General features: G+C 42.8%; 1 protein-coding gene and 1 pseudogene across 1 annotated transcript in view; one reads left to right on the forward strand and one right to left on the reverse strand.

Moving 5' to 3' along the window:
- The window catches only part of LOC135507765 (choline transporter-like protein 1), a 37,671-nt gene extending 14,821 nt beyond the window's left edge, over window positions 1-22,850 (forward strand). Inside the window, exons 10-16 of the mRNA XM_064927395.1 lie at window positions 2,175-2,343; window positions 2,723-2,879; window positions 20,181-20,264; window positions 20,425-20,562; window positions 20,698-20,934; window positions 21,708-21,788; window positions 21,919-22,850. Of these exons, the coding sequence (XP_064783467.1) occupies window positions 2,175-2,343; window positions 2,723-2,879; window positions 20,181-20,264; window positions 20,425-20,562; window positions 20,698-20,934; window positions 21,708-21,788; window positions 21,919-21,945 (893 nt within the window). The 3' untranslated portion in view covers window positions 21,946-22,850. The remainder of the gene's footprint in view (window positions 1-2,174; window positions 2,344-2,722; window positions 2,880-20,180; window positions 20,265-20,424; window positions 20,563-20,697; window positions 20,935-21,707; window positions 21,789-21,918) is intronic.
- LOC135507549 (E3 ubiquitin/ISG15 ligase TRIM25-like) lies at window positions 17,352-17,914 on the reverse strand (annotated as a pseudogene).
- Window positions 22,851-23,446: the final 596 nt, after the last annotated feature.

Raw genomic sequence — 23,446 nt, forward strand, 5'->3', positions numbered from 1 at the left:
AAATCCAAAACCAGTTGAATTAGAATAAATGACAGTAGAGACACGAGATGCATTTCCTGTCTTTACTTACGCAGGAAAATACAAGTAAGGTATGTGATGCATCAGAAATCGTGTAATGGAATTATAGTCATTATCAAATATTGTCATATAAATACAGTTTATATGTGTTTTACACACATTGTCTGTATAAATAGCCTCTGAAATATATGTAAACGGACCATAAATGTCTCAGATTTAGTTTTCTTAGAAAGATGTGAGTGCTATTATATGAGTACATTTACATGCACACTAATAATTCAATATTAAAATGATTATGGCAGAGTATGGAAATAATCATGTAAACACCTTACTCTACTTATCTTATTTGGCGTGAGGTCAAAATTGAAGTAAGCATACGTTGATTAAAACACCTGGTTTTCTGAGCATTCTTTCAAATTATTAGGACACGTAAACAGCTTAATCAGCATTCCAGCTGTGTATTTGATGTGCGTATGTGCCAGAACTGGTAGCGCAAGCCTCCCTCTTATGCGCGAGTGAAGTGAGTTCGGAAAAACTGAAAATATGCATTTTAGTTTTCACATACAAATACATACACATACAGTTTTCACATACAAATGTTATATGTCCGAACTCAGAATCAAATAGGCTTGGCAAAAACAACATGGTCACTGGTGGAACGTTTATTTTCATTGGCGATTTTCTGCAATTATTTAAGTCCCATCAGATAGCCTGATTTCAGATGTGTCCATGTAAACAGGATAATTAGGGAAATCATTATTCTTGCGAAGCATGTAAACGTTTTAAACAAAATATTATATACTGAACAAAAATATAAACGCAACAGGTAAGTTGTTGTTCCCATGCTTCATGAGCTGAAATAAAGAGCCCAGAAATGTTCCATATGCAAAAAAAAGCTTATTTCTCAAAAATGTTGTGCGCAATTTTTTTTTACATCCATGTTAGTGAGCATTTCTCCTTTGCCAAGATAATCCATCCACCTGACAGTTGTGGCATATCAAGAAGCTGATTAAATAGCGTGATCATTACACAGGTACACCTTGTACTGGGGACAATAAAAGGCCACTCTAAAACGTGCAGTTTTGTCACACAACACAATGCCACAGATGTCTCAAGTTTTGATGGAGCGTGCAATTGACATGCTGACTGCAGGAATGTCCACCAGAGCTGTTGCCAGAGAATTGAATGTTCATTTCTCTACCATAACCCGCCTACAACGTCGTTTTAGAGAATTTGGCAGTACATCCAACTGGCTTCACAACCGCAGACCACGTGTAACCACGCCAGCCCATCAACTGATTTGAGCCAGTGTCGGACTGTGGATTGACTGCATTGTTTGAATGGAATGTTGGCACATTGTCAGTTAATTAGAAACATTTATGGAAACATTCCTCTACTGACCTACACACATGCAGTGCAGATAAATTCTTCACATTCATTATTTTACACACTATCTTATGACAGCACTGGCAAACCATGGTTGACCAACATGGGTGACCTTAGGACCATCACAAGAAGGTTCATGTCCATTCTCGTATTCTAATTCCTGCTTCTATGTGATTAACACACTCATGTGACATTTTGGAACTGAAAGCGCATGGCTAGAGTGGCATGACTCGACGCCCACTCTTATTTAGATTCTTGGGTCGGTCTGGTGCTGTGGGTGGCAGCTCGGGCGCACAGTCAAAGAAAAGGTCTCTGAAATCTACCCAATACATCATGTTATCCCTCATCAACAACAACACCAGAGCAACCTCCAATGCAACAAAGCGTCATGTTTTTGTAGAATCTGTCTGCCTACTATCTTCCTTTGTCTGCCATTCCTGGATGTTATTCAGATTAGAGTTCGATAAACTAGATAAACTTAAAAAATAGTGTCCAACAAACTCATCCGAGCTGCAGTGTTTGTTGTTGCAAAATGGTGCCATCTTGCTGTATTATATTTGAATGAAAATATTTTCCCCAAAAAATCTTCCAGGAACACAATCATGATCCTTGAATGCCTTGCAGATCAGAGGAGATCAGCCTGCCCCTAATCTTGGCTGTAGGGAACCCTGTAAAGAACGAGAAGATTGACCCCTAACCGTAGCTGTGTGCCCCTACAGGCACCCCTGTGCAGAGCAACCTCGAACCCTGTCTGTGTGTAACCCCTACAGGTAGCCCAGTGCAGAGTGAGGAGACAGGGCTGGTGGAGTTTCGTATGTCAGGTCCACTCCAGTACATGGTGTGGTACCACGCTGTGGGCCTCATCTGGATCAGTCAGTTCATCCTGGCCTGCCAGCAGATGACCGTGGCCGGAGCTGTGGTCACCTACTACTTCACAAGGTCGGGAGAGAGTGTTGTGATGAAATGCTGTTGTGATGAAATGCTATGTGATGAAATGCTATGTGATGAAATGTAATAAAAGTAATGGCATGCTTGTGATGTGTTCACTTGGAAATATCCCGTATCAGACCTGGGTACAGGTTTCTGGGTTTCTTCTGTCAAATACGTTAGCTGCACTTCATTGAGCTTGCCTGGTGCATTTGAACCAATGGAATTGTCCCAAAAGTGCAAAGCACACCCATCTTAGCTACAGTACAGCGCCTGCTTTATTGGTCCATTAGTACGGACAACACTATTTAATCCCAAGTCAGTCCTGTATCAGTTAATTGGACTATTTTACAACTCTTCTTCTTTTCCTCTATCCTGTGGTGGACATCAGGAATAAATCTCAGCTGCCCATGACCCCCATCGTGTCGTCTATGCTGCGTCTGACCCGCTACCATCTGGGCACCGTGGCCAAAGGCTCCTTCATCATCACCCTGGTGGAGATCCCTCGCCTCATCCTCACCTACATCCACAACCAGCTGAAAGGAAAAGTACGTACTTTATCTCATTCAGCTATATCAAATGTGTATTTGTCACATGCGCCGAATACAACAGGTTTATGTCACTGACATCCACAATCAGTTCAAAGGCAGAGTATGTAGGGTGTTCACGCACTGCTCTAGAATGTTGAGGAAAAATGGGGCAATTCAAGAGAGTGCTACGCAATTCATTTCAAAATGTAGGTTTTTTTTGTGCCCTTTGTCATTATAAATCTCATATAATGAATAATTCAATTGTTCTCTACAACATTATAACCTTAATAATATACTTGTACTTTTTAAAATTTGATTTAACCTTTATATTGACAGGGAAGTCATACTGAGACTAGGATCTCTTCCAAAGATGAGACCTGCATAAATACATCAAACACATACAATATACAACATTACAAAACATTTGAAGAAAAACAGACTCATTTATCAACATAAGAGGTGTCCTCCGGTCATTACTCTGAACTGACCAAGGGGAACATCTCATTCCAGAAAGCTCTGGAAGTGGTTCCACATAAAGGGCGCAAAAAAACAACCTAAAAGCAGCTTTACCCAACTCTGTGGAGACCAAAGGGGCCTCCAGGGTTATCCAAGCCCGAGACCGGGTTTTGGTCATTTGTAAATCTAAATTGAATTCATGATGATAGATACATAGGAAGTTTCTACATGAGTGCTTTGTAGATAAACACAAGCAAATGCTGCTCTCTCCTTACATGCAAAGAGACCCAACCCACTTTTTGATACAAAACACAATGGTGAGTTCTATAACCATGACCAGTAATAAACCTAAGAGCACAATGGTGAGTTCAATAACCATTTTCTGAAACAATTCTATACTGAATGGACATATTTGTATAAACCTTGAATGAACTATTCATTTTATGGGTGAACACTCTTGAAAAAGGACGGGTGGCTGCAACCCCCCCCCCCCTTTTGAAGGTCCTCGGATACATTTTTTGGAACTCAGTCGAGGTCTCAACTTACTGTTCCGAGTTAGAATAGTAGAATACACAAGGTGCAGTTTAGAAATTTAGTCGTGCATCAGCAGTTTCTCTCTTGTTATGTCAGTCACTTAAAGAGGAAGTGACAGCTTTTTAGCAACATGAAATCTTATAAAAATCTGTTCATATACACCCCCAGGAAGAATTTGATATCTTTTGTTTACATTTTCTGACAAGGGAACACTTTAGATATGGTTATTGAAATACTTTCACACTTTCCTAGAATGTTTGGGAAGGACGTAGGGTAAGGTATTTGTGAAAATTCTATTGTGGTAAAGCGACCGTGCATTTGGGCAATTTAATAGACAGGGCATAAAACCTACCAAACCGTGTCAATCTTGTTCAGGACCGGACTCTACACCGGACTCTACACAGACCGATGCACCATAGCCAATCAGAGCTACAATAGGTCTATATGGAAATAAGCTATTTGCCTCACCGGCCTGCCATTATTCAATTTGAACTGAACTGTGTGTTTACAAGCAGTAAGTAACAACAGCACGACATTAGAAATCATTCGCCAAAAGCAAAAAAGATACATTTTAATGGCTTTCTGCAAATATGTATATATAGAGGTCCTTTTACATTGAGAAGGGTGCAACTGCAGCCCGCAATTTGGGGTGCTCCTGCATGTGGGCATCCCTGCATCTGCAGGAACCCCTCTTTATACTTCTGTTGGTCAATTTTTTATTGACTCCAATACATAGGCGGGAGGCAGGGGCACTTCAGTAGAGTAAATGGTGGTAATGCACCATAATGTTGGATGCCAACATCCGATAAACCCCACAGAAGAAGAACAGGCAGGGGTGACAACAGTAGTTAGCTATAGCTAGTACACACCGGTAACGGTAGTTAGCTATAGCTAATACACACCTGTAGTGTCCTTCACCCCCGCCTGTCGGGTACTGTTTTCCCACAGTTCTGTAAACGACAGCAAGGGCAGGTGTTCGGCAGGCGGGAGTGAAGGACACTGTGTGCTAGCTTAGCCAGCTTGTCCTAAGGAGGACTCTGGTACACAGCAGGCGGGGGCGTCACCGTGTGCAAGCCAGCTAACTACAGTAGTAAGCTAGCACACAGTGTCACCCCAGCCTCCCGCCTGCTGTGCTAGCGGTGACGACCAGTAGACCGTGTCCTTCGCCCCTGCCTGTTGGGCACTGTTTTCGCGCAATTCTGTTAATGATGTTGAAGGCAGGTTTAGGTTTAGCAGGTGGGAACCAAGGACACTGTCTACCGACTTCGGTACACAGCAGGCGGGGGCGAAAAAACTCAATACTCATAATACACATTTTGACAACCGAATGGGAATGGCCTGCTCGCCCATTTGATCGATGCCAAATACATTTAATAGACAACTAAGAGATATGCATGCTAACTGTGCATACTTTGTTCAAGTTCAGCATAGCTAGCTTGCTAGCTAGCAAAGTGACACCCGTATCACTAGCTGAAGCCACCAAAAAACGATATGACAGGGGAAAAGGCGGCCACTCACCAACTCGTGCCATGACATGACATCCTCCCAGCAGCTAGCTAGCTAGCTAGCGAATGTTAGGCTCCTTGTTTTTAGCTTGCTAAATAAATAGATACTCGAGCCTATTAGGAACGTTATGACTGACTTGAGATCATTGCCCTTGCCATTGCCCTTGTTTGTATTGATGTTCCCTGCATTAGTTTTGTCAGTTTTTGTCCAAAATATTGAGTCATTGAAACTGAAAGTGCATCCTGAATGGGTGGAGGCAGCAAGCAATCAACCAGGGCAGCTGTGATTTACAACCTAATATTTTTGTTACTAGCAATAAATGTATTGGTGAATTATATTAATCATGCATTGAACTGCATTCATCTGTTTTGCCAACAATGCTATATTCTGCGTCATAGAATTTGGAGTCAAATAGAATCTATTTTTTAAAACCTCTTATTGTCTGTTTGTTTCATATATGCAAAGTAGTTAAAACGCTGTCAGTTCCACTTTAATTAGCCCATGTCTTCTAACATTTTTTTGATTGCTAAGTTGGTTTAGCAGCTAGCTATCTAAAATTGATCTGCACCCCATGGCAAAATGTGTAGAATTGCAGGAAACTTGCTTTAAAATAGCAACATTTTCTCTACACCCCATGTCAAAATGGTGTTAAACATGATTTTTGAATGACTAGCCCATGTCTGTACCCCACACATACAATTATTTGTAAGGTCCCTCAGTCGAGCAGTGACTTTCAAGCACAGATTCAACAACAAAGACTACATTTAGGGATGTTTTCCAATGCCCCACAAAGGGCACCAAAAGCAGACATTGACTATCCCTTTGAGTATGGTGAAGTTATTATTACACTGTGGATGGTGTATCAATACACCCAGTCACTATAAAGTTGACAGAGAGGAAGGAAACCACTCGGGGATTTCACCAATGGCGATATTTAAACCAGTTAGAGTTAAATGGCTGTGATAGGAGAAAACTGAGGATGGATTAACAACATTGTAGTTACTCCACAATACTAACCTAAATGACAGAGTGAAAAGAAGGAAGCCTGTACGCAATACTAATATTGTTTGTAATAAGGTACTAAAGTAATTGAACTTTTTGTCCTGAATACAAAGCATTATGTTTGCGGCAAATCTAAGACAACAGAGTACTACTGTAATGGGTGAGTGCTGGTGGCAGGGAAGTCAGGCACAGGAGAGTGAACTTGGTATAAACGGAGCAGTTTAATAAGTATTCAAAAACCAGAAAACCAAAATATACTAAATAAAATAAGAGGGTGCAAAACCTGTCGCACACCAGAACATAACTACACACATACATACAACAAACAATCACCGACAAGGACATGAGGGGAAACCGAGGGTTAAATACACAACATGTAATTGATGGGATTGAAATCAGGTGTGATGTAAGACTAGACAAAATCAATGGAAAATGAAAAATGGATCAGCGATGGCTAGAAAGTCGGTGACGTTGACCTCCGAACACTGCCCAAACAAGGAGAGGGACCAACTTCGGTGGAAATCGTGACAACCACTCATATTTTCAAGCATGGTGGTGGCTGCATCATGTTATGGGTATGCTTGTCATCGGCAAGGAATAGTGATTTTTTTTGTGGGAGATAAAAATAAAAGAAATAGAGCTAAGCACAGGCAAAGAGGAAAACCTGGTTCAGTCTGCTTTCCAACAGACACTGGTAGACAAATCCACCTTTCAACAGGACAATAACTTAAAACGCAAGGCCAAATATACACTGGAGTTACTTACCAAGACGACATTGAATGTTCCTAAGTGGCCTAGTTACAGTTTTGGCTTAAATTGGCTTGACAATCTATGGCAAGACTTGAAAATGGCTGTCTAGCAATGATCAACAGCTAACTTGAAAGAGCTTGAAGATATTTTTCAAGAATAATGGCAGGTTTTCAATAAGAATAAGGTTTTCAAAGCTCTTTGGGACTTACCCATAATGACTAACAGCTGTAATTCGCTGCCAAAGATGATTCTAACACATATTGACTCAGGTGGTTGAACAGTTATCTAATAAAAAAAATACAGTGGTTCCTCAATTAATTGTTTTGAGATTATGCGCAGGACTTAATTTGTGGTTTAGTATGTTATCCTGCGTCACTGCTTCATTGCTCCAGACCACCACAAGGGGGAGTTAGAGCACTGATTATGCTTTTGGAAGCTGTACATTTAAAAATATATATATATTCCATGATATTATTAAGATATATGTGTTGGCTGAATTATAAGCAGCAAGTGATGTTTGCTCAATAATCAAGTTGATGGCGCAGTCATATAGCCTCGGCACCTACATAAAGCTGAGTGACTCACTCATTCATGGCTTTGGATCAAAAATAAATAAGTACCCACATAGTCTAGAAGTGAAAAATAGAAGTGGTTATAAAAGTCACAACTCTACACAATTGTTCGCTAGTTTTGGTCTCACATAAACACGGTCTGTGAAGAGTGTTTAACTAAAATAAGCAATTTTGTTCAAAAAAAACAAAAAAAACACCAGGGATATAAAGACCTATGACTTTAGACCTATGAACACTTAAAAAGCGGGAGTCGGGGTTCGTGCTTTGTGTATGTTATTGGTTATCCTGACCTGGATGCCATGTATAATAGTCTCTAAAAGGACAAATGTTATCACCGTTTCTTGCATCCTTTCAGAGAGAGAATTTAAACAGCGACCTGTTTAAATTATATCATTATATATCAAAAATATTCAATTTTATTTGAAATGGCAAGCCAGACACAATTAAAATGACTAATTGTCTCACCCCATGTTCAAGAATGGCCTTTTCCCCCTTTATGAAGTTTCCAACCACTCCACTTTCAGTTATTTGAAAATGAAATCATCTCCAAAATATAGTTGTTTTTTAAACAAGGACTTAGAAAATGAGATTATGAACTCTGTAAACAACGTTTCCAGTACGAGAATGAGAATGGTAAATGACTGTAATTAATACATTCATTCAATACAAAAGAAGCCACCCATCCACCCATTATGGGCTATTAGCAGGACAATAGACTATGGCCAAGAAAGAGGGTAGGGGGGGAATTGTATAGTCAATTTCTCAAGCCAAAACATCTTCATGGTCTCCACCAGTTCATCTTTGCTTTGTAGAGTTATGGATGAATGTTTTCAGTTGATGCCAAAACAAGTTAGATCGGGTTTAAATCAGGAGACCTACATGTGGAGATGAAAAAAATAATATTTTTGGGATATACTGTACGCCTACAGTAGGTGTTGTAGGTCTTTTATTTAACCTTTTTTTACTACATAAAGGTATGCTTACTCTGCTGGTGCCTTGACCCAGTTTTTGCCCTCATTTGCAATGCAAACCCGGGTGGCAGTGTGTTTTGGTCTGAGTAGACCCTTTTCCGGGCTTACAAACGCTTTTCATCAAGCCAGCTTATTTCTATGGTGCTACCCGTTCCAGGGTTGGGACTGTATCCACCAGAGGACTTGAAAATGAGTCGGTGCTGAGAGGATCACCAAAACTAAAGGTATTTTGGTTTCAGTACATTTAAAAAAATGTTTTATGTGTTTAGCCTATCAATGTGTAGACATGCAGTCGTGGCCAACAGTTTTGAGAATGACACAAATATAAATTTTCACAAAGTCTGCTGCCTCAGTTTGTATGATGGCAATTTGCATATACTCCAGAATGTTATGAAGAGTGATCAGATGATCAGATGAATTGCAATTAATTGCAAAGTCCCTCTTTGTCATGCAAATGAACTGAATCCCCCAAAAACATTTCCGCTGCATTTCAGCCTGCCGTAAGATTTCACCTGAATCAACCAGTTATCAGATCATCAAGAACTTCAAGGAGAGCGGTTCAATTGAGCAGTTCAATTGTTGTGAAGAAGGCTTCAGGGCGCCCAAGAAGTTGATTCAGCTGCGGGATCGGGGTACCACCAGTACAGAGCTTACTCAGGAATGGCAGCAGGCAGGTGTGAGTGCATCTGCACGCACAGTGAGGTGAAGACTTTTGAAGGATGGCTTGGTGTCAAGAAGGGCAGCAAAGAAGCCACTTCTCTCCAGGAAAAACATCAGGGTCAGACTGATATTCTGCAAAAAGTACAGGGATTGGACTGCTGAGGACTAGGGTAAAGTAATTTTCTCTGATGAATCCCCTTTCCGATTGTTTGGGGCATCGGGAAAAAAGCTTGTCCGGAGAAGACAAGGTGAGCACTACCATCAGACCTGTGTCATGCCAACAGTAACGTATCCCGAGACCATTCATGTGTGGGTTGCTTCTCAGCCAAGGGAGTGGGCTCACTCACAATTTTGCCTAAGAACACAGCCATGAATAAAGAATGGTACCAACACATCCTCCAAGAGCAACTTCTCCCAACCATCCAGGAACAGTTTGGTGACGAACAATGCCTTTTCCAGCATAATGGAGCACTTTGCCATAAGGCAAAAGTGATAACTAAGCGGCTCGTGGAACAAAACATCGATATTTTGGGTCCATGGCCAGGAAACTCCCCAAACCTTAATCCCATTGAGAACTTGTGTTCAATCCTCAAGAAGCAGGTGGACAAACAAAACCCCACAAATTCTGACAAACTCCAAGCATTGATTATGCAAGAATGGGCTGCCATCAGTCAGGATGTGGCCCAGAAGTTAATTGACAGCATGCCAGGGCGGATTGCAGAGGTCTTGAAAAAGAAGAGTCAACACTGCAAATATTGACTCTTTGCATCAACTTGTAATTGTCAATAAAAGCCTTTGACACTTATGAAATGCTTGTAATTATACTTCAGTATTCTATAGTAACATCTGACAAAAATATCTAAAGATAATTGATAATTGTGTACTAAAAACATCCATGTGTTTTTGCAGAGCATGCAACCATGCCGACAACCTCAAATGACTGCCTCGCCTGGTTCACCAACTACTTCTCAGATAGAGTTCAGTGTGTCAAATCGGAGGACGTTTTGTCCGGACCTCTGCCAGTCTCTATGGGGGTGCCACAGGGTTCAATTCTTGGGCCGACTCTTTTCTCTCTATACATCAATGATGTTGCTCTTGCTGCTGGTGATTCTCTGATCCATCTCTACGCAAATGACACTATTCTGTATACATCTGGCCCTTCTTTGGACATTGTGTTAACAAAACTCCAAACGAGCTTCAATGCCATACAACACTCCTTCCATGGCCTCCAACTGCTCTTAAATGCAAGTAAAACTAAATGCATGCTTTTCAACCGATCGCTGCCCGCTCCCGCCTGCCCGACTAGCATCACTACTCTGGACGGTTCTGACTTAGAATATGTGGACAACTACAAATACCTAGGTGTCTGGTTAGACTGTAAACTCTCCGACCAGACTCACATGAAGCATCTCCAATCCAAAATTAAATCTAGAATTGGCTTCCTATTTCAAAACAAAGCCTCCTTCCCTCATGATGCTAAACATACCCTTGTAAAACTGACTATCCTACCGATCCTTGACTTCGGTGATGTCATTTACAAAATAGCCAAAAACACTCTACTCAGCAAATTAGATGTAGTCTATCACAGTGCCATCCTTTTTGTTGCCAAACCCTCATATACTACCTACCACTGCGACCTGTATGCTCTCGTTGGCTGGCCCTCGCTTCATATTTGTCGCCAAACCCACTGGATCCAGGTCATCTATAAGTCTTTGCTAGGGAAAGCCCCGCCTTATCTCAGCTCACTGGTCACCATAGCAACACCCACCCGTAGCACGCGCTCCAGCAGGTATATTTCACTGGTCATCCCCAAAGCCAACTCCTCCCTTGGCCGCCTTTTTTCCAGTTCTCTGCTGCTAATGACTGGAATGAATGGCAAAAATCACTGAAGCTGGAGACTTATATCTCCCTCACTAACTTTAAGCATCAGCTGTCAGAGCAGCTTAACGATCACAGCACTTCTACACAGCCCATCTGTAAATTAGCCCACCCAACTAGCTCATTCCCCAAATTGTTATTTATTCTTGCTCTTTTTGCACCCCACTATCTGTACTTGCACATCATCATCTGCACATCTATCACGCCAGTGTTAATGCTAAATTAGAATTATTTTGCCACTATGGCCTATTTATTGCCTTACCTCCATAATCTTACTACATTTGCACACACCGTATGTAGAGTTTTCTATTGTGTTATTGACTGTACGTTTGTTTATCCCACGTGTAACTTTGTTGTTTTTGTCGCAGTGCTTTGCTTTATCTTGGCCAGGTCGCAGTTGTAAATGAGAACTTGTTCTCAACTGGCCTACCTGGTTAAATAAAGGTGAAATAAAATAAAATTAATAAAACATCTGTGGAGAAATGGCTGGACAACAGGCCTCACCAAAACAAAACGCATGGTTCCACAGAATAGCAACTGGGATGGACCCCGAGGCGAATGTAGCTTCTTCATCAACATGTTTATGCTTTCGTTAATAAAATAATGATAAAAATACTCTTTCAAAATGCAGATGTTTATTTTGTTATGGATCCATAACAAATTACTATGGGAATAAATATCACTGAATGACAGAAATATTGGAACAAAGTAGGCTTTGATCCATGCCTGGGCCTGCAGGACACAGAGTTCTTTGTTTGGTCAGACTAACCATTGGGTCGAAACTACAGAACAGTACAAAACAAGAGAACACATTATTCATCCACAGCTACATCGAAGTCTGTGGAGGGCTGAGTACATCCTTTATTGTATTCACTTATACAGTATCAACATGATATTAACTTATAGAGCTAATAAGAGACTAAAATAACTGTGGGTAAATACAGTGCCTTCAGAAAGTATTCATATCCCATGACTTGTTCCACATTTTGCTGTGTTACAGCCTGATTTCAAAATTGATTCAGTTGATTGTTTTTATTACCCATCTACACACTTACACAATAATGACAAAGTGAAACATGTTTATTTGAAAATATATTGAAATTGAAATACAGAAATATCAAATTTACGTAAGTATTCATACCCCTGAGTCAATACTTTGTAGAAACACTTTTGGCGGTGATTACAGCTTTGAGTCATCTTGGGTAGGTCTCTATCAGCTTTGCACATCTGGATTTGGGGATTTTCTCCCATTCTTCCTTGCAGATTTTCTCAATCTCTGTTAAGTTTAATTGGGGAGCGGTGGTGAACAGCAATCTTCAAGTCTTTCCACAGATTTTCAATGTGTTTCAAGCCTGAGCTGTGGCTGGGCAACTTAAGGACTTTCACATTCTTGTTCTGAAGCCATTCCAGCATTGCTTTGGCTGTAGGCTTGGGGTCATTGTCCTGTTGGAACATAAATCTTCACCCCAGTCTAAGGTTGTTTGCACTCTGAAGAAGGTTCTCATCAAAGGAATTGCCTATATTTGGCTCCATTCATTGTTCCCTCTGTCCTTACCAGTCTCTGCCGCTGAAAAGCATCCCCATAGCATGATACTGCCACCACCATGCCTCACGGTAGGGATGGTGTTAGATGGGTGATGAGTTGTGCTGGTTTTCTTCAGACATTGTGCTTTGCAGTCACGCCAAAGAGTTACATCAGACCACAGAATCTTTTGCTTTATGCTCTGTCTTTCATTTGCCTTTTTGCAAACTCCAGGCGTGCTATCATGTGCCTTTTTCTTGGGTGGTTTTCGTCTGGACGTTCTCCCATCAAGCCCATATTGGTGAAGGGCTGTAGAGACTGTTGTTCTCCCATCTCAGCTAAGGACTCTGTAGTTCTGTCAGAGTGGTCATTGGATTCTAGGTCACCTCCCTGACTAAGGTCCTTCTTGCCTGGTTGCTCAGTTTGGTTGGACGGTAGCTCCAGGCAGAGTCTGGGTAGTTCCATGTTCCCCCACCCCCCCCCCCCCAATGATGGAGACAACTGTGCTCTTGGAAACTTATCAACACTCTAGAAATTGTTTTATACCCTTCCCAGATATATGCCTCATCACAATTCTATCTCGGGAGATCTACGGACAGTTCCTTAGACTTCATGGTTTACTGTAGTTTCTGCTCTGACATTGCCCTGTCAACTGTGGGACCTTTATATAGACAGTAGTGTTTCTTTATAAATCATGTACAAACTATTGAATTGGCCACAGGTGTACTCCAATCAAGTTGTTTTGTGACATCTCAGGGATGATCAAAGGATATTGGATGTGTCTGAGCTCAATTTGTAGTGTCATTGCAAAGGGGTGTGAATACTTATGTAAATGAGATATTCCTGTTTTCACTTTGCATTATGGGGAATTGTGTGTTGATGGGTGAACAAAATAATATATTTAATCCATTTGAATTCAGGCTGTAACACAACAAATTGCGGAGTAAGTCAAGGGGTATGAATATTTTCTGAAGGTGCACTGTAGGTAGATATGAATAATCAAAGCAACATAACTTGTATTACTTATTTAAGTTAATGCCAGTTGAGTTTTCATTTTCAGTAAGCACAAGCATTTATTATCCATTGTCACGCCCTGGTCTATATTTATTATGTTATCTTCATGTATTGGGTCAGGCCAGGGTGTGACATGGGTTTATTTGTAGTGTGTTTCATCTTGGGGTTGGCTGGGGTGTATAGATTAGTCTATGGCTGCCTGAGGTGGTTCTCAATCAGAGTCAGGTGATTATCGTTGTCTCTGATTGGGAACCATATTTAGGTAGCCTGGGTTTCACTGTGTGTTTGTGGGTGATTGTTCCTGTCTCTGTGTTTGTTGCACCAGTCAGGGCTGTTTCGGTTTTCGACGTTTGTTGTTTTGTATTGTTCGTGTTCTTCTTCATTAAAGATGTATCGAACGAACCACGTTGCATTTTGGTCCGATCCTTGTTCCACCTCTTCGTCAGAGGAGGAGTTGGAAGAAAGCCGTTACAGAATCACCCACCACAAACGGACCAAGCAACGTGTCAACGGGCAGGAGCCACAGGAGAAGCAACAAAGGCAGCAACAGCGATCACAGGACTTCTGGAATTGGGAGGAGAAATTGTTCGGAGAAGGACCCTGGAATCAGCCTGGAGAATATCGCCGCCCCAAAGAAGAACTGGAGGCGGTGAGAGCTGAGAGGCGCTGGTATGAGGAGGCAGCGCGGCGACGCGGATGGAAGCCCGAGAGTCAGCCCCAAAAATTTCTTTGGGGGGGGCTCAGGGAGAGTGTGGCAGAGTCAGGAGTCAGACCTGAGCCCACTCTCCCTGTTTATCGTGAAGGAGTTAATGGGGAAATTGGAGGAGAGAGAAATGAGGGAGTTGCTGTGTTGGTGCTTTTTGCATGGAATTCGCCCGACGGAACGTGTCAGGGATTTGATGGCACCTGGGTCAGCGCTCCATACTCGTCCTGAGGTGCGTGTTAGTCGGCTGGTGAAGTTGGTGCCAGCGTTACGCACCAGGCCTCCTGTGCACATCCCTAGCCTTGCACGTCCTGTGCCAACACTGCTCTCAAGATCTCCAGTACGCCTTCACGGTCTAGCCCATCCTGTGCCACCTCCACACACCAGCCCTCCGGTGGCAGCTCCCCGCACCAGGCTTCCTGTGCGTGTCCTCGGCCCAGTAAACATCAGTGCCAGCACCACGCATCAGGCCTACAGTGCGCCTCGCCTCTCCTGCGCTGCCGGAGCCTCCCGCCTGTTTAGCGCTGCCAGAGCCTTCCGCCTCTACAGCGTTGCCGGAGTCTCCTGCCCGTTTAGCGCAGACAGAGCTGCCAGTCTGCATGGAGCAGCCAGAGCTGCCAGTCTGCATGGAGCAGCCAGAGATGCCAGTCTGCATGGAGCAGCCAGAGCTGCCAGTCTGCATGGAGCAGCCAGAGCTGCCAGTCTGCATGGAGCAGCCAGAGCTGTCAGTCTGCATGGAGCAGCCAGTCTGCAAGGAGCTGCCAGTCTGCAAGGAGCTGCCATAGCTGTCAATCTGCATGGAGCAGCCAGAGCCACCAGTCAGCATGGAGCAGCCAGAGCCGTCCGTCAGCATGAAGCAGCCAGAGCCGTCAGTCTGCCAGGATCCGCCAGTCAGCCAGACTCTTCCAGATCTGCCAGTCAGCCAGACTCTTCCAGATCTGCCAGTCAGCCAGACCCTTCCAGATCTGCCAGTCAGCCAGACCCTTCCAGATCTGCCAGTCAGCCAGACCCTTCCAGATCTGCCAGTCAGCCAGACTCTTCCAGATCTGCCAGTCAGCCAGGATCTTCCAGATCTGCCAGTCAGCCAGACTCTTCCAGATCTGCCAGTCAGCCAGACTCTTTCAGATCTGCCAGTCAACCAGACTCTTTCAGATCTGCCAGTCAACCAGACTCTTCCAGATCTGCCAGTCAACCAGACTCTTCCAGATCTGCTAGTCAACCAGACTCTTCCAGATCCGCCAGTCAGCCAGGATCTGCCAGAACTGCCAGCCAGCCAGGATCTGCCGGATTCAACTACCTGGCTGGGCTTCCTCTCAGTGCTGGGCTTCCTCTGTCCCGAGCTGCCCCTCTGTCCCGAGCTGCCCTTCTGTCCCGAGCTGTTCCTCTGTCCCGAGCTGCCCCTCTGTCCAGTGGGGTTCTGGTGTGAGGACTACTAGGCCATGGTTGGTGGCGAGGGTGGACAATCCTAGGAAGTGAGGAGGGGGGACTAAGACATTCAGAGTGTGTTCCACGTCCCGAGCCGGAGCCGCCACCATGGACAGACGCCCACCCGGACCCCCCCTATTGTTTTTGTTGTGCGTCCGGGAGTCCGCACCTTAGGGGGGCGGGGTTCTGTCACGCCCTGGTCTATATTTATTATGTTATCTTCATGTATTGGGTCAGGCCAGGGTGTGACATGGGTTTATTTGTAGTGTGTTTCGTCTTGGGGTTGTCTGGGGTGTATAGATTAGTCTATGGCTGCCTGAGGCGGTTCTCAATCAGAGTCAGGTGATTATCGTTGTCTCTGATTGGGAACCATATTTAGGTAGCCTGGGTTTCACTGTGTGTTTGTGGGTGATTGTTCCTGTCTCTGTGTTTGTTGCACCAGTCAGGGCTGTTTCGGTTTTCGACGTTTGTTGTTTTGTATTGTTCATGTTCTTCTTCATTAAAGATGTATCAAACTAACCACGTTGCATTTTGGTCCGATCCTTGTTCCACCTCTTCGTCAGAGGAGGAGTTGGAAGAAAGCCAATACATCCATATTAAGATGTACAGAACCGTTTTCATTTCATGATGAAATTTCAGAGGAAACCTGTGAACGTCCTAATCATGTGACATGTCAATCTAACTAAATACACTCATTTTGATGATTTGTAAATTGTCTGTTGCAGAACAACAGTTCCCTCATTGTTTAACCAGTCTGTGTGATTGACATGAGAGATGATGAGTGGGGCTGAGTTTTTGCGATCAGTATTATTACAGGATTCAAAGAATGGAAAGAGTGTCTCTGTGCAGACCGTGGAAGAATAGATATGAGACCTGTCCTCCACATCATAAAAGGAGACCTGACCCTCCAAATAGTCCACAAACAAACCCACCTTCTGGGGCTTCTCTCTCAGGGAGAGAAGGCAGTCCAGAGTCCATTCTCAGGGCTCAGTGTGATTTTACCCTTCCCGTCAATGGGCTCTCTGGCCACACCTACATCCCAGTCAGTCTTCCCCTTAACCGTCACCTCATAGTAAAATCTCCCAGAGGAGAAGCCATCCTTTCCGAGGGTCATGGCATAACGATCAAACCTTTTTGGATTGTCCGGAAGATTCTGTGGTGTTTCCATGTCTTACTTGTTTCCCGTCTTCAGACAGGATCAGACTGGGATGTGCTGTATCAGGGTCCAGAGACGTAAGTGTGATTTCAGGCAGCTTCTCCATCTCTTTATTCAGCGTCCAGCTAAGACAATAGCTCTCCTCGCGGTCCCCACACACATATCACTGAGAACACTGAGCTCAGTGATTTACTGCTCCAGCTCTTTAGAGCCCTTCAGCCTGCCTCTCTACTGCTTTCTGCTTCTCCTCAATCACCTCAACACACTCAGCCTGGCTTTTCTCAATGGATTTCACCAGAGTACTGAAGAACTGCACACACTCTGCTATCTCTCTCTCTGCATCACTCTTCCTCTGTATGGACAGTGTCATAGGTCTTGTGGTCTGTTTCAGTGTAGAACTGACACACACACGCCTGGTCATTACGACAGAACACCTCCAGGGGTCTGTCATGCTTCTTACAGATCCTGTCGTCCAGGTTCTCCACAGGGTCGATCAGCTTGTGTCTCTTGAACGCTGGGGCTATCTGATGATGCTCCAGGCGAGTCTCACAGTAAGAGGCCAGACACACCAGGCAGGACTTCAGGGCACCGAGGTTCATCACAGTGCACACGTCACAGGGCTTTTTTTCCAACGTTTGGGAGGGGACTCATCTTTACCCCCGTCTCTCATCCTTTTAAAATTCTCTACAACCTCTCTGAAGGTCGTGTCGACACGAAGCTCAAGTCGTCTGTGGAGAATTGCTCCTGTCGGACATCGACACAGGTCCTTGCCGTTCCGGTACTTTGTGACAAAGACCATGCAGAAGTTGTGTCCACATGAAGTGGAGACTGGCTCAGTGAACACATCCAGACAGATAGAGCACAGGAACTGCTCTTCAGACAGGAGATTGCTAGAGGAAGCCATATCTAGAGAGAGAGAGAGAGAGCAAACACTCTCTGAAATACTTAACTTCTTGAAACTCCCCATCCCGGATCCGGGATCGTGACTAAAGCCTCAGGCTCATTAGCATAACGCAACGTTAACGATTTCTGAAAATCGCAAATAAAATTAAAATAATGCGTTTGCTCTCAAGCTTAGCCTTTTCTTAACAACACTGTCATCTCAGATTTTCAAAATATGCTTTTGAACCATAGAAATTGACTAATTTGTGTAAGAGTATGCAAAGCTAGCATAGCATTTTGTGTAGCATGTAGCACGCAACATTTTCACAAAAGCCAGATAACCAAATAAATAAAATCATTAACTTTGAAGAGCTTCGGATGTTTTCAATGAGGAGACTCTCAGTTACATAGCAAATGTGCAGTTTTTCAAAAAAATATTATTTGTGTAGGACAAATCGCTCCGTTTTGTTCACGTTTGGCTATGAAAAAACCCTGTATACAGTTATAGCCTGAAGCTCATTAGCATAATGTAACGTTAACGATTTCTGAAAATCGCAAATAAAATGAAAATAATGCATCTGACATCAAACTTAGCCTTTTCTTAACAACACTGTCATCTCAGATTTTCAAAATATGCTTTTGAACCATAGAAATTGACTAATTTGTGTAAGAGTATGCAAAGCTAGCAATGCATTTTGAATAACATGTAGCACGCAACATTTTCACAAAAACCAGATAACCAAATAAATAAAATCATTTACCTTTGAAGAGCTTCTGATGTTTTCAATGAGGAGACTCTCAGTTACACACCAAATGCGCAGTGTTTCCTGAAAGCGTCTGTGTGTAGGAGAAATCGTTCCGTTTTCTACATTGCGCCTGGCTACTGAAACGAACCGAAAATGCAGTCACCTACAACGTAAAACTTTTTCCGGATTAACTACATAATATCGACCGAAACATGGCAAACGTTGTTTGGAATCAGTCCTCAAGGTGTTTTTTCACATATCTCTTCATTGACATGCAGTTCGTGGAAGCTTGCTTTACTCTCTGTATTGTTTGGAAAAATACTGGCAGGTGACTTTTGCGCACCAATTTCGGCGCAGGACACCGGGCAGACACGTGGTAAATGTGGTCTCTTATGGTCAATCTTCCAATGATCTGCCTACAAAACGTCACAATGCTGCAGACACCTTGGGGAAACGACAGAAAGGGCAGACTCATTCCTCTTGCGTTCACAGCCATATAAGGAGATCATGACAAACAGAGCCTCAAAAATCCTTGTCATTTCCTGGATGCCATCTCATCTTGGTTTTGCCTGAAGCTCACGTTAAAGGGCACGCACAGAGAAGATCTTTGTATTTCTGGACACGTCAGAGTGTTTTCTTTCGAACAGTAGCAATTATATGCATAGTCGAGCATCTTTATGTGACAAAATATCTTGTTTAAAACGGGAACGTTTTTCATCCAAAAATGAAATTGCGCCCCTAGAGTTCCAACAGGTTAAGATCAAAATACTAAAAGACTCCAGCTCCAGATTATAATCAATCAATAATGCATTATATATATATATATATATTTTTTTTTTACAGAGCATTATTTATTTCCTCTAATGACAGTAGAAATTAATCAATGTTCTAAATATAGTTAAACATAGCTACGGTAGATGAAGAAAACAGGAGATGACCATAAACTGTTATCAGGTAACATTTCTTCAACAATCCTTGTAAATCTCTACTGACCTGTGTCTGTGTAAAGGAGTGTGGGCATGTTCTCCGATTTTTATTTTCTGGACTATAGTATCAAAAAAACTACCGGAGAGTCAGCATCGTGAAGATACTTTTCTGAAGAGTTTGAGGGTTTTTACTCGTGTGCACAACATACAGTAGTAGGTGTATCCCACCCAGTGGTGTTCTGTGCTCTGGAAGAGAATTAACCCTTCACATGGCTTATCTCTGTCTTCATTCGATACATTCTTTTACCATTTCAAAATCAAACAAGGTTGAACAGTTTAAACAGGAGTGTTCAATTTCTTTTTTACTGATTTAGGTTGAAAAAGTGTGAATCAGAAATGTTTAAACATAAAGACCTATTGCAGGTGTAAGGAAGGTTTTCAGACAAAAATTCCACACGTGGATGAAAAAAATAGTGGCAGTCTTGGCAGATTTGACAATTAATTAAGAATCAAGACATATCCCAGATTATGTTGTTAAACATTCTCGCTTTCACTTATACCAATTACCAGTTTGTCAAGTCAGACAACTAAAACTGAATGCGATTTCTGTTGGTAGGAAAATGCCTGTGCTCGCTGTATGCTGAAAGCCTGCATCTGCTGCTTGTGGTGCCTGAAGAAGTGTCTAACATACCTGAATCAAGTAAGTGTCCTATCAGACTGATTGTCATCGAAGATGTTGATTATTCACACTCTTGCACACATTATATCATTGACAACAGTCTCTTTTACAAGGGAGACTCATTCCAAGATGACACATTGTTATTGACGATACTCCTGTCCTCTGTCTGTTTTCACCACAGAACGCGTACACGGCCACAGCGATCAACAGCACCAGTTTCTGTACATCGGCGTGCGATGCCTTTGTCATCCTGGTAGAGAATGCCCTCAGAGTGGCCACCATCAACACCGTGGGGGACTTTGTCCTCTTCCTGGGAAAGGTAACGGCCACATAGCAACGCCATTTTAGGATATTTCAAGCATAATAATACTATTCGATCTATCACCCTCTCTTTTCACCCTTTCCCACCCCCACTTTTCTCCATCTTTCCCTGTGTGTGTGTGTGTGTGTCCAGGTACTGATCGTCTCCTGCACAGCATTCGTCGGTGTACTGTCACTCAACTACCAGCGTGACTACACGGTGTGGGTGCTGCCCCTGCTCATCGTCTGCCTGTTCTCCTGGCTGGTGGCCCACTGCTTCCTGTCTGTCTTTGAGATTGTGGTGGACGTGCTCTTCCTCTGCTTTGCCGTGGACACCAAGCACAACGACGGCAGCCCCGGCCGAGAGTTCTACATGGACAAAGCCCTCATGGTGAGGGGAAGGGAGGCGAGGCTGGGTGGGAGATTATGGCTGGGTCTCCGATTCTCCACCAGTCATGGATTAAAAGCAATGGATTGGTGTATCACAGATAACAATGAAAATAAATGTATTTAAAAAATGTATCTTGCCAGTCGTGGCATGGCAAGATCTGGTGGGACCATTCTAGCCAATGTGTGGGCAGATACGCGTGTGAACAGGCACAACTGCGACAGGCACACCAGGCACAGCTTGCTGGGATTTCACGTGTCCTACTTATGTCAGTACAACTGAAACAACCTAAGCATTACGAGACTTCTATTCGATCAGATAAGCCTCATGTAGTAATTAAACCATACCATTTTTTGCTAAACAAATTTGACCCTCATTGACCTCCATACAAAAACCTTTTTAAAAACACCATCTGCTGGAGAAGACACATCTTGGGCCCAGTTATCCCTCTCACGTCGCCTTTTCCTCTCTGCTGCAATCGCAGGCTAGAGGGAGTTTCCACCATTATTCAATTCTTTGGTAGAATGGTGGAGAATCGGGACGTAGCCTTATATATATCTGTTCCATTATCCACGCTAACATTCCAATGTATCAGATAACACATTCTCACTGGTATGCTAGTGTGGGTAATGGAATGTAGCCATTGTTTTTGCAGAGTGCCACTTTTGAATCCATTTCTATATCCTGAATAGTGTTTATGTACGTATTGCACCAAACTCGCCTTGTTACCTCAACACCCGACACACACATTCACCCTCGCTCTTCTTTCTCCTCAGGAGTTTGTAGAGAACAGTAAAAAAATGGCGGGAAGAGACCGGACCGAGGCAGGTGGAGACGGTCGTGAGATGAAGCCCATGGTGAGTTAACAAAACTTTTCCGACAGAGAACACATTCATTTACCTCCATAATCTAGAGTCATACACCCAAAATGACGATGCTGATGAAGACAATAGTAAAGATTAACACTCCATTTGTTTGTTGTTGTAGACTCGTGGAGGAGGGACTTTTGCTTGACCAAACCAAACCAGAAGACGGAAACCAAAAGGCATTCTAAACGTTTCCAGGATATCACTCCAGTCCCAGGGACGACAATACTTTTGATAACCTGTTTATTAATTTATGGCACTCTATACATGAAAGCTTCAGGTTTTTTTTAAAGCACAATGTCTTTTTGTAGCACTTCCGTCAATAATATTGTTAGTGTAGTTTTGCGGTATTGTACAGGCTGTGGAGTTGGTGTTTTTTAGTTTAGCTTCTTGTGTGTGTAGAAGTATTGTGTGAGAGATTATTCAAATGCAGCATGTCATCACTGTTGTTGTTGCTTTTAACTACTAATATTGTACAATGCAAGTGTTTGTATATCAATGTCTTTTTACATTGTGGTAATGAGGATCATGGTCGCTACTTACGCTGCACTGGTACATCTAATTCGATTGTGACAAATAACTAGCATAACAGATGATCAACAGGCACTTTTCTCTGTGGAAAACTCCAACCCCAATGTCTTTTGACCCTGTTGAAAGATTTCCTTGATGGAATAGAAGAAAAAACTAATTCTGCGTTTAGAATTATTTTTTTTTTTAACAGGATCAGTGAAAAGCCAGCTCCCAATGGAGCATTTTACTGTTGTAACTCAAATATGAAATAGCCAGTGCTATGTACTATAAGGATGTTCATATTGGTTATTAGTATTTTGAAATGCAGGTCCAACAAGTACTGAGGTGTCTTATGTCAAAGGCAATGCATTACCATAATGGAAAATCCCTATATTGTGGCAACGTTGAGTCATTACTCCTGATTTGAGTTTGGAATACTGTATCCATAGAAAAAGCGATTCCCTATGACTGTATCTCTATTCGTTTTATCCCAGAATATTTTGGATTACATTTTGATACAGAGAAATAAAACAACAAAAAGAAGCAGTGTCCACTTGTGTTTGTGAGAGCTGTGGGCAAGAGAGAATCAGTTCCAGTAGGGACATGGGTTTGTGTCTGGATGTCATTAAGATATCCACTCAGGAAGAAACAAAACAAAATACCCAATAATAAATACAATATAAAAACTCAGCAAAAAAATAAATGTCCTCTCACTGTCAATTGTGTTTATTTTCAGCAAACTTGTGTAATGTGTGTAATGTATAAATATTTGTATGAACATAAGATTCAACAACTGAAACATAAACTGAACATGAACATGTTCCACTGACCAGGTCCTGCCGTGTAGTTCTGGGCTGATCCCTCACCTTCCTCATGATCATTGATGCACCACGAGGTGAGACCTTGCATGGAGCCCCAGACCGAGGGTGATTGACCGTCATCTTGAACTTCTTCCATTTTCTAATAATTGCGCCAACAGTTGTTGCCTTCTCACCAAGCTGCTTGGCTATTGTCCTGTAGCCCATCCCAACCTTGTGCAGGTCTACAATTGTATCCCTGGAGTCTGTTTGATTGAGTGTGTGGACAGGTGTATTTTATACAGGTAACGAGTTCAAACAGGTGCAGTTAATACAGGTAAT

This window comes from Oncorhynchus masou, chromosome 21 (genome assembly GCF_036934945.1).
Source record: "Oncorhynchus masou masou isolate Uvic2021 chromosome 21, UVic_Omas_1.1, whole genome shotgun sequence".
Classification (NCBI taxonomy): Eukaryota; Metazoa; Chordata; class Actinopteri; order Salmoniformes; family Salmonidae; genus Oncorhynchus; species Oncorhynchus masou.